Source organism: Camponotus vicinus, unplaced genomic scaffold, assembly GCF_025532165.1.
Source record: "Camponotus vicinus isolate PSW18456_S1 unplaced genomic scaffold, iyCamVici1.0 SCAF_8, whole genome shotgun sequence".
Lineage (NCBI taxonomy): Eukaryota > Metazoa > Arthropoda > Insecta > Hymenoptera > Formicidae > Camponotus > Camponotus vicinus.
This window is the reverse complement of record NW_028141980.1, coordinates 16740001-16752203: the sequence shown is the minus strand read 5'-3', so window position 1 is coordinate 16752203 and position 12203 is coordinate 16740001. Positions and strand designations below refer to the sequence as shown.

Below are 12203 nucleotides of genomic sequence, written 5' to 3'. Positions count from 1 at the left end.
ATATATGCATTACATTAAATTTTAAATATATTTGTATCTCTTTTCGGAGGTCTCTCTTGTGTGCCAATTTAAGTACAAAAATTATGGGATTAATAATAAATTTTTAAAATATGTTTCATTTTTAAATGTATATAATTATAATATTGAAGTTTAATTAATTAAATTTTTGTAACATTTCAATTTCGTTACTATTTCTTTTCTTATCTTCTTATTATTGCGTTGAATATATGACAGTAAAATATGAGACAGAAGCTTTCACCAGCTGTAATATTTATTTGTAATATATTGTCTGAAATGTGTATGATATATATTTTGATATATGAATATATTTATTATTTTTTACCGTGGCGAAACATTCCAATGATCCAACAAATAGTCCGCCGACACTTAAAGTAAAATCTCTGGCGCCCCTTTGCAGCAAAAATAGTATCATTTTCTGTATATGTAACGGAGCTACATGCCACTTCACATCATACCTACGTAACCATGTATAGATAGCATCTACATATATTTATACGCGACAATATTGACTCTTTAATAAAATAATTTTTGAGCTGCAATACTTAACATAATCTCCTAAAACAACGTTTCTTACACAGTAACAAAGACGTCATTATTGTGATCCATTATATCTTGTGCCACATAATTAGCTAAAAACATGTATAGGACACTGAGAGTTACAAAGATAAAGGGAAATATAAATTCCTTGATATCATTTCCGGATGAGGCAATCTGAAAAATCTAAATTACAAGCAGTTCTCCATTAGTTTTAGATTAATCAATATCGGAAATGATAGGGTCAAAAGTGACCGTCATATACGCAGTGAGGATTAAGAAAAATATATTCCCGTTCTTTTTTTCTCTTTCTTCTCTATTTTCTCTTTCTTTCGTGGCCAATATGTTTGATTTTAGAAAATGTATGATTTTTATATCTATATAAACCAATCTCGTAACTATTAGTCAATTAATAAGAATAACTTCTTTTTTTTACGAATAATGTTCAGAGAATGTAAGAAATGTAAATGTAACTTATATAATACACAATACAAATCGAGACAACCAACTAGCATTGCAGAAAAGCGGCAACAATACTTGCGAGAATCGATATAACATGCCTTTTTTAAGAGCGGATTTAAGTCATTGTGTTTCATATATTTGCAATAAAAATATTGAAGCAAATTATTTTGAAAATTTATATTATTCTAGCTTTTATTTAGAGAGTTCAATGAAAACATATAATTATTTTTTCAGTTTCTTTTTTAATATTTTTATTTTTTGAAAAACGTGTCGGACAAAAATAATCGCCCTGCACACTTTGAAGATGTCCAAACTAACAATGTCATATAAAAATTAATATAAAATGCAATATAAAAATATATGTATGTATATTAAATATTTTTTGAAAATAATGGATATATATAATATATAATATAATATATAAAGAAACATAATAAACTTACTTGAAAAAGATTAAGACTCAAAGAGACCACTCCGATTATTATTAAACAGAACAACATTGTCTGAATTTTTGATACCAAAAGTCGGGATAATCTTTCAGGATGAAAGTATTATTATTATAGAGACATATTATATACGTATGTTATGGAATGGAGATACTAACTTCATTGCTTGACGATGAATATTTATGGCACCAATTATTCCTTTCAATATTAAATTCTCCTTTGATTTAATTTTTTCTAACGTATTTACATGAACTGCGCGTCTAATACGATAACTGTAATATATTTATGGAATTATATTTTCTTTTTGCCTTTAAAATAAATATTAGGTTTCTTCAAAACACAACAATGGAGTTTTAATAATTTGAAATACTTCGCAATTATTATCATGTTTGTCTCTTACCTGGAAATTCTAAACATACCACAGGTATGTTGAGCATACGCAATAAGCATTGTGCCTATTCCTATCATTGCAGTTCCTCCGACGCATATTGCTACATTAATATGTAGCAAAATCCAATAGGAATATTTTTCTTGATCGATAAAATATTCGAATCTAATCGGCAAACGACGTGATGGAGATACGTTCGGTAAAATAATATAGAGAATTCTCGACCAAAATAGAGCGATGATAGCAGCAAATATAGTGCAAACGCCAAGTACTAAAATGATTTAAATATGAAATCGTCATTATTAATTTGTCTCCCTGAAATTTTTGAAATTGATTTAATTATATTACATACATATAACATTTATATAATTAAATTTAATGTATAAATTTTTAACGCAATTATTATTCATTTCAATCATATATGTAATAACTGTGGAAACTTCTTTCTTCTATTTGATTTCCTTATACACATATTTATTTTTATATTTTTATGTTTGCATATGTGCCAAATGTTTTAATAAATTCATATGATGCATTACACAGATACACAATATACATAAATATATAGAAATTATTTGAATAAATATATCAAAAATCATTTTTTCCTATTTGCAATTTCTATAACTCATGTGTTAAATAAATGTAGATACATGTAAAAATTTAAAAATATTGCCTTACCTGTGAGTGTAATCGTGTAACGTTTTGCATTGTAACTATATTCTTGCATAATAGCAATTTCGTTTTTATCTTTTAATCCGTCAAATATATCCTGAAGTTCCATTAATAATTCTTTCATCTGTTATTTGTCAGCAACTTTATGAATATTGTTTCATGTATTACATAATAATAAAAACTATTTTAAATTCTACTCGACAAAAATATTTTTCCTATCTCAAGTTATCAACTTGTGAGAGATATCGCTTCTTAAAAATTACCATTTTTATAAGCTATCAACTTACAACTTCCACGTTGAAATAAAATAAAGTATATTTAATCATAAAGGTACTGAAGAAACATGTAGAAGATAAAACTTTAGTAATGTGGTCTGGAGTACATCTTAATGTAACAAATGTCATAAGCTATAAGAAATAATCTTATTAAAGGTATGCAGACATTACTCTTTTTTGCATTAAGACATTACTTTTTTAAAAAACAACAAATTATAAATTAATAAACAAATTATAAATTCTCTATCTCTAGATGTTTCTTTATACATTTTGTAACATGATTGAATTAAGATATGATATGTAATATATTAGAAACTTTTATGATAACAGCTTAAGCGATAATTTCATTATAGTTTAAATTTTTAGCTTTTAAGTGTGTGCACGATATAGAAACTTATTACGTGACAGTTACATTAAAACATATTACATTAAAAACATATTACATTTACATTAAATTATATCGAAAAAATAAAATACAAACATAAAAAGTATTATATAAATATATGGTATACCTGAAATATAATATTCGTTATCAGAATACTAGAACAGAAAATAAACTGAAATCGAGTCAGATTCGATTGTTGCAAAGGCCATAAGCCAATAATGAGTAATAATAATCTATTGATTTTAAAATGCTGAGTCTCAAGGGAAATCATCTCCTTATAAAATCCAGAGCACAAGTGACTGCGAGAAAGTCGGCAAGAATATACACTTATCCCCACCTTTTTTATTGATCGACTATATATATTTTCTTATAGCGCAAATTTTAGCTCTATTATTCTATTATTCTAATTTAATATAATACAAAGCGACATTAGATATTATTATGAGATCAGAAACATTATATTTTCATAGTATTTGTAGAAGTGAGGTCTGTTAATAATTGATCGATTGCAACTCAAGAAAAATTGAATAGTCTATTTTTTATGCAAATAAGAAAAAAATTACTTATGAGAGAGAATTACTGTTGACTGGAGCCGCGCAGGCGCAATTCTTTATTTTCAGCATCGCTTCTTTATTTTATCGCGTGCCTTTGCAAGATATTCTTCGTCTTTGAAAGAAATATTATTTAGCTCTTTAAACATTATAATAGATTAAATCTCTTTGTCTTTTCGCAAAACGTGTCTGTTAATAGTATGTTACATTAAATATTTATTTCATATTCTAACATACTATTCATTTGTGAATACGATACATTCTAACGACAAATGAGAATGCAACAGACAGTTCATTAATATTCACATGTAAAATCCTTTTTGCAACAGAAATATTACAAGTTTTTATACATGTATGAGAGGTATGTAGCACTGAGCATTGTATTTACAAAATTTTATGTAAATATTAAATTGGTAATTTAAGAAAAACAGAACAAGATCTATAATCAATAATAGTATAAGCTTTTCGGTAAGAAGCTTGTATCATTTAAGAAAGACGATCTATGCATGCTATATAATAAATTTCTAATTAGCAATTTCTTATAACGTGACTGTACATATCGCAAAGAATGCAAATAAAATTTGACATTTTTGACAATAACATAAAATTAAATGAATTTGTATCAGTGTTTTAAAATGAGAAACGAAGAAGTTTCTTGATGTATGGAAAATATATGCATTATATTAAATTTTAAATATTTTATATCTCCTTTCGGAGATCTCTCTTATGTGCCAAGTACAAAAACTATGGTATTAATAATACATTTTTAAAATACGTTTCACTTTTAAATGTATATAATATTGAATATTGAATTATAATATTGAATTTTAATTAACTAAATTTTTGCAACGTTTCAATTTCGTTATTATTTCTCTTCTTATCTTATTATTGCGTTGAATATATGACAGTAAAATAAGAGACTGAAGTTTTCACCAGCTGTAATATTTATTTGTAATATATTGTCCAAAATATGTATGTATATTTTAATGATATATTTATTATTTTTACCGTGGCGAAACATTCCAACGATCCAACAAATAGTCCACCGACGCTTAAAGTAAAATCTCTGGCGCCTCTTTGCAGCAAAAATAGTATCACTTTCTGTATATGTAACGGAGCTACATGCCACTTTACATCATACCTACGTAATGTATAGATAGCATATACATATATTTATACGCAACAATATTGACTCTTTAATAAAATAAATTTTGAGCTGCAATACTTAACATAATCTGCCTAAAACATTGTTTCTTACACAGTAGCAAAGATGTCATTATTATGATCCATTATATCCTGTGCCATATAATTAGCTAAAAACATGTATAGGATGCCGATAGTTACAAATAGAAAAGGAAATATAAACTCCTTGACATCATTTCCGGATGAGACAATCTGAAAAATCTAAATCACAAGATCGCAATTGTAACAAAGTTAAATTTCTTACATTCTTTGAACATTATTCCTAAAAAAAAGAAGTTATTCTTATTAATTGGGGAATAGTTACGAGATTGATTTATATATAATAGATATAAAATTCATACATTTTTCAAAATCAAACATATCAGCAAGAAAAGAAATAGAAAATAGAGAGGAAAAAAGAACGGGAATATATTTTTTCCTAATCCTTATTCCGTATATGACGGTCATTTTTCACCCTATCATTCGCAATATTGATTAGTCTAAAACTAACGATAGTAGAATTGCTGTCCGCATCCCTAAAAAAACAGTTGTTAAATCGATGTAGTAAAAGACAAAGAAATGGCTGCTTAGTTTTTTTTCTGAATGGCAAGCGAGCAAAATCTTTTGAGGACAAAAGACCGCTATACACTTTTTGTTAAAAAAATATGAAATTTTAATTTCCTTTATAAATTTGATTGCAGTATTTCAAACATATTTTGTTTGCTTTGGGCAAAGAAGAATATCTTTCTTTGTAGCTGAAAATATGGCATAACATTCCGCATACACACTATGTATGTATATATATATATATATATATATATATATATATATATATATATATATATATACAGGGTGAGCCATTTTAATTAACGCATGCAATTATTTCGGAAACAAAGCATTTTAGAGAAGAATGTTTCAGACAAAAGTTGTTTGGTTTCGAGGGGGCCATAAGATGGTATCATTGGTTTGACCTTGAAGAGTTATTTGAAGGTCACATGAAGGTCACCTTCAATTTCTTAAATGGAACCTACTATTTGTCATTGCATATTCTTGTAGCTTATCTCGATAGCTTTCCAAAACACTATAATTAAGTACTTTTTTGTTAAGTACTTTTTGAGTTATGAGGCTTGAAATAATTTCTTAATTTTACATAAACCGTAAAATATCTTGTAAAATATTCATTTTTCGATTATCTTACCTTAATACTTTTATGTACAAAATAATGAGAGGAATCAATTGGTGTAAAGAAAACACATAGTTGTTTTTAAGAAAAAATATGGAATTGTTAATTGCAAATTACATATTTTTTCTTCAAAACAACTATGTGTTTTTTTTACACCAGTTGATTCCTCTCATTATTTTGTACGTAAAAGTATTAAGGTAAGATAATCGAAAAATGAATATTTTACAAGATATTTTACGGTTTATGTAAAATTAAGAAATTATTTCAAGCCTCATAACTCAAAAAGTACTTAACGAAAAGGTACTTAATTATAGTGTTTTGGAAAGCTATCGAGATAAGCTACAAGAATATGCATTGACAAATAGTAGGTTCCATTTAAGAAATTGAAGGTGACTTTCATGTGACCTTCAAATAACTCTTCAAGGTCAAACCAATGATACCATCTTATGACCCCCTCGAAACCAAACAACTTTTGTCTGAAACATTTTTCTCTAAAATGCTTTGTTTCCGAAATAATTGCATGCGTTAATTAAAATGGCTCACCCTGTATATATAACATTTGATAAGTAGAACACTTTTCAAAAAATAGAAAGCATCTTTCAATCATCGTTTACGAAAATTGAGTTTGATATTCGAAAAATTACGTCTTTCTAAGTCCCGATATTAAATACCTAACTTTAATTAATTAATATAACATTTTTTATCACAGTATAGAATCTGAACTTTTATCTCATTAAAAGCTCATTTGATGCAATCATTTGTTTAAAAGTTATAATTTTATTTTTATAATCATTTGAGCCATTTTGCTTCATATATTTGCAATAAAAATATTGAAGCAAATTGTTTCGAAAATTTATATTATTCTGGCTTTTATTTATATTCGATGAAAACATATCAACTTTTTCAGTTTTCTAAAATATTTTTATCCTTTAAAAAACGCGTCGGACAAAAGTAAAATCCCCCTGTACACTTTGAAGATGTCAAAACACAATTTGCTATAAAGATTAATATAAAGTACAATATCTCGTAAAATATTTATATATATATATATATGTGTGTGTGTGTGTGTGTGTGTGTGTGTGTGTATGTGTGTCTGTGTGTATGTGTATGTATATTGAATATTTAAAAACAATATATAAAAACAAAAATATATAAAAACATAATAAACTTACTTGAAAGAGATTAAGACTCAAAGAGATCACTCCGATTATTATTAAACAGAACAACATTGTCTGAATTTTTGATACTAAAAGTCCGGATAATCTTTCAGGATCAAAGTATTATTATTATATGTAGACATATTATATACGTATGTCATGGAATAGAGATACTAACTTCATTGCTTTACGATGAATATTTACAGCACTAATTATTCCTTTTAATATTAAATTCTTTTTTGATTTAATATTTTCTAACGTATTTACATGCATTGCGCGTCTAATACGATAACTGTAATTAATATATTTATTGAATTATATTTTTTCCTTTTGTTTTTTAAAATAAATACTTTGTTCAAGATGATAAGAAAATTTTGTTTAAAATTCGAAATTTCATACTTATTTCTGGTTGTTTCTTACCTGGAAATTCTGAACATACCACAGGTATGTTGAAGATACGCAATAAGCATTGTTCCTATTGCTACCATTGTAATTGATCCGATGCATAATGCCACGCTGATATGTAACAGGATTAAATAAAAATATTTTTCTTGATCGATAAAATATTCTAGTCTAATCGGCAAATGACGTGATGGAGATATGTTCATTGGTAAAATAATATAGAGAATTCTCGACCATAATAGAGCGATGATAGTAGCAAATATAGTGCAAACGCCAAGTACTAAACGGATTTAAATATGAAATTGTCAAATTAATTTGTCTCGCAGAAATTTTTGAAATTGATTTAATTGTTATATTACATACATATAACATTTATATAATTAAATTTAATGTATAAATTTCTAACGCAATTATCATATATGTTGTAACTTTAAAACTTCTTTCCTCTATTTTCTTAAACACTACTACACATATTTATTAATTTTTATATTCTTATGTTTGTGCATATATGCCAAATATGTTTTAATAAATTCATATGATGCATTACACACATACACAAATATACATAAATATATAGAAATAAATATAAATATATAGAAATTATTATCAAAATAAATATATTAAAAATCATTTTTTTCCAATTTGCAATTTCTATAATTTATGTGTTAAATGGATGTAGATACATATAAAAATTTAGAAATATTGCCTTACCTGTCAGTATAATCGTATAACGTTTCGCATTGCAACTATATTTTCTCATAATAGCGATTTCGTTTTTATCTTTTAATCCGTTAAATATATTCTGAAGTTGCACTAATAATTCCTTCATCTGTTATTTGTCAGCAACTTTATGAATATTGTTTCGTATGTTATATAATTTTTATTATATACATATATATATAAGAAAAACTATTTTAAATTTTACTTGACAAGAATATTTTTCCTGTCTCACTATCAAGCTATCAACTTTGGCAGATATTGCTTCTTAAAAATTACCATTTTTATAAACTATCAACTTACAACTTCCATGTTGAAATAAAATAGGGTATATTTAATCACAAAGGTACTGGAAAAACATGTGGAAGACAAAATTTTAGTAATGTGGTCCGGAGTACATCTTAATGTAACAAATGTCATTAGCTATAAGAAATAATCTTATTAAAGGCATGCAGACATTACTCTTTTTTGCATTAAGACATTACTCTTTTTTGCATTAAGACATTACTCTTTTAAAAACTAACAAATTATAAATTCTATATCTCTAAATGTTTCCTTGTGTATAACATGATTGAATTAAGATATAATATGTAATATATTATAAACTTTTATGATAACAGCTTATGCAATAATTTCATTATAGTTTAAATGAAGCTTTTAAGCTTGTGCACGATATAAAAACTTATTACGTGACAGTTGCATAAAAACATATTATATTAAAAACATATTGCATTTACATTAAAATATATCGAAAAAATAAAATACAAACATAAGAAGTATTGATATACCTGAAATATAATACTCGTTATCAGAATACTAAAACAGAAAATAAACTGAAATCGAGTCAGATTCGATTGTTGCAAAGGCCATAAGCCAATAATGAGTAATAATAATCTATTGATTTTAAAATGCTGAGTCTCAAGGGAAATCATCTCCTTACAAAATCCAAAGCACAAGTGACTGCGAGAAAGTCGGCAAGAGTATATACTTATCCCCACCTTTTTTATTGATTGGCTATGTATATTTTCTTATAGCGCAAATTTTAGCTCTATTATTCTATTATTCCAATTTAGTATAATGCAAAGCGACATTAGATATTATTATGAGATCAGAAACACTATATTTTCGTAGCATTTGTAGAAATAAAGTCTGTTAATAATTGATCGATTGCATATCAAGAAAAATTGAATTGTCTATTTTTTATGTAAATGAGAAAAAAATTACTTATAAGAGAGAATTACTGTTGACTGGAGCCGCGCAGGCGCATTTCTTTATTTTCAGCATCGCTTCTTTATTTTATCGCGTGCCTTTGCAAGATATTCTTCGTCTCTGAAAGAAATATCATTTAGTTCTTTAAACATTATAATAGATTAAATCTCTTTGTCTTTTCACAAAACGTGTCTGTTAATAATATGTTACATTAAATATTTATTTCATATTCTAACATACTATTCATTTGTGAATACGATACATTCTAACGACAAATGAGAATGCAACAGACAGTTCATTAACATTCACATGTAAAATCCTTTTTGCAACAGAAATATTACAAGTTTTTATACATGTATGAGAGATATGTAGCACTGAGCATTGTATTTACAAAATTTTATGTAAATATTAAATTGGTAATTTAAGAAAATAGAACAAGATCTATAATCAATAATTTTTTATGTTTTATTCGCTGATTTATTCAACGAATAACATTAGACTTTTTTGTTTTATAATAGAAATTCTTGATATCATTTCCGGATGATGTAATTTGAAAAATCTAAAACATAGTTATAAAATATTTACATCTGCATTTTTTATGTTCTCTAAATATTATTCGCTATTCTTATTTATTTGGTGAACAATTACGGTCGATTTATATAAAGATAAAAATCGTATATTTTTCAAAATCAGAGATATTAGCAAGAAAGAGAAAAAAAAGAAAGATTATACTCTTCTTTAATATAAAGCACATTCTGTGAAATTGCATTATACTGTGAAAAAGATATATATTAAGTATTGTTTGAAAATAGTGAACGAAAAGATAAGACAATATAAGACTTACTTGAAAAAGATTAAGACCCAAACAGATTACTCCGGCTATTATTAAGAAGAACAACATTGTCTGAATTTTGGATATCAAAAATTCGGATAATCTTTTAGAACCAAACTATTATTATTATTATAGACATAATACACAAGATGTTTCTTAAATGATGTCGAAAACTCCAGAAGAATGCAAGCGTATTACTCGAAATGGACTTACGTTCATAAGAATATTTTTCTTTAAAGTCGCCCAAGAAATTACTTTCTGGAATTTCGATATTACTTAGGAAATGCCCTGTATATGTATAGTGAAATAGAGATACTAACTTCATAGCCGATGAATATTTACAGCACTAATTATTCCTTTCAATATTAAATTCTCTTTTTTCAGTTTATTTTCTCCTAGCGTGAATGATGTGCACTGCGCGTTTAATGCGATAACTATAATTAGTATATTTATTAAACTCTATTAGTTTTTTGCTTTTGTAAAATAATCACTGGGTTTATTCGATGACAATATAATTTTAATTAAAACTAAAAACTTTTCTGTTTGTTTCTTAGCTGGAAATTCTAAACATATCACAAGTATGTTGAACATATGTAATAAGCATTATTCCTATCGCTATCATTGCAGTTGTTCCGATGCACATTGCTACTCTGATATGCAACAGAATCAAAATAAAATATTTTGTTGATCGATAAAGTATTCGATCATAATCGGCAAACGACGTGATAAAGATAAGTTTATTGGTAATATAATTGTTTGATCTCTCCTTCATGCAATATTCTATGCTTACATGTTTGATCTCTCCTTCTTGCAATATTCTATGCTTAGTTGCTAATCAGAAAATCAACCAAAAGGGGCAAGAGACAATGACCGCGCTTCTTATCTTCGGTTTTGAGCGCTCTCGCGCGGTCAATGTGCCCCTTTTGATTGATTTTCTGATCGGCAACTAAGCATAGAATATTGCATGAAGGAGAGATCAAACAATAATATAGAGAATACTCGACCAAAATAGGGTCGATCATTTCTTTATAATGTTTGGTACACGAATCACTACAAGAAAGTCGGAAGCTATATTCGCTTATCCCTTCTTTTTTTTATTGATTGATCAGATATTTTATTACTTCTCTCTTCTGACATAACATTTAACATAAATTTTATACAATTTTGTTAACGCGGTAAAAGTAAAATAATCACAATTTAACAGTGTTTTTCGTCCCTAATTATGCGATCGATTTAATAGCGGATAAATTTGAGCGGGTGATTACTATTAGAAAAGAAGAGGAAATTATATTGATCGAATTACTTGCACGAAAATTGCGTGTGCGTATTTGCTACTTTTTTTGCAAATTTGCGCGTTTCATTCTATCGTTCGCACTCACGTACACTTGATCATCAATTCACGATCACGATCACAATTCACTTTTAAGTGCATCAGATTTTTCTGGTGAAGTATACTATTTAAAAGAGTCGATCAAGTCTGTGCACGCTATAAGCATGTTATATGTATGTTAAACTTATTAGCATGATAATAGTTATTAAAAACTAAATGACATGTTATTATATGTAATTATAAACTTTGTATGTTCACATAAATTTTTATTACTTATTTTACTTTAATGAAAAATATTTTCAAAGATTCATAATTGTTGACAGTGAAAATAAATTACATATTTAGTAATAATAAATAATTGACGTCTCATTATATAAATTGTTTACGAAACATCAAAATGATTAAAGAAAATGTAACCTTGATCAAATTTATTATTTGATATATAGCAACTATATAA

The 12203-nt window shown here is 26.6% G+C and overlaps 3 protein-coding genes across 10 annotated transcripts in view; 1 reads left to right on the top strand and 2 right to left on the bottom strand.

Moving 5' to 3' along the window:
• Slob (Slowpoke binding protein) overlaps positions 1–12203 on the top strand; it is a 357719-nt gene that overhangs the window by 189352 nt on the left and 156164 nt on the right. The gene's annotated exons all lie outside the window — the stretch shown is intronic.
• On the bottom strand, positions 131–3454 carry LOC145976131 (uncharacterized). Its single transcript, XM_083107105.1, has 9 exons — positions 3311–3454; positions 2811–2930; positions 2530–2647; positions 1864–2122; positions 1622–1735; positions 1461–1551; positions 596–732; positions 344–476; positions 131–262 (listed from the first exon to the last, which is right to left on the bottom strand). Exons 1-9 carry the CDS (start codon positions 3452–3454, stop codon positions 212–214), a joined length of 1167 nt encoding a protein of 388 aa, XP_082963231.1. The 3' UTR covers positions 131–211.
• On the bottom strand, positions 4610–9307 carry LOC145976125 (uncharacterized). Its single transcript, XM_083107099.1, has 9 exons — positions 9164–9307; positions 8679–8798; positions 8370–8487; positions 7677–7938; positions 7435–7548; positions 7272–7362; positions 4993–5138; positions 4743–4875; positions 4610–4670 (listed from the first exon to the last, which is right to left on the bottom strand). Exons 1-9 carry the CDS (start codon positions 9305–9307, stop codon positions 4620–4622), a joined length of 1179 nt encoding a protein of 392 aa, XP_082963225.1. The 3' UTR covers positions 4610–4619.

Bases quoted from the DNA above. Each gene is read 5' to 3' on its own strand.
- LOC145976131 (XM_083107105.1), bottom strand. From the start codon at position 3,454: ATGATTTCCCTTGAGACTCAGCATTTTAAAATCAATAGATTATTATTA. The intron at 1,736-1,863 runs GTAAGAGACAAA...AATATATTACAG, and splicing joins GGTATGTTTAGAATTTCCAG to TTATCGTATTAGACGCGCAG. The intron at 1,552-1,621 runs GTTAGTATCTCC...TCATCCTGAAAG, and splicing joins ATTCATCGTCAAGCAATGAA to ATTATCCCGACTTTTGGTAT.
- LOC145976125 (XM_083107099.1), bottom strand. From the start codon at position 9,307: ATGATTTCCCTTGAGACTCAGCATTTTAAAATCAATAGATTATTATTA. The intron at 7,939-8,369 runs GTAAGGCAATAT...AAATCCGTTTAG, and splicing joins TTATACGATTATACTGACAG to TACTTGGCGTTTGCACTATA. The intron at 4,876-4,992 runs GTAAGAAACAAT...TACATTACGTAG, and splicing joins AATGACATCTTTGCTACTGT to GTATGATGTAAAGTGGCATG.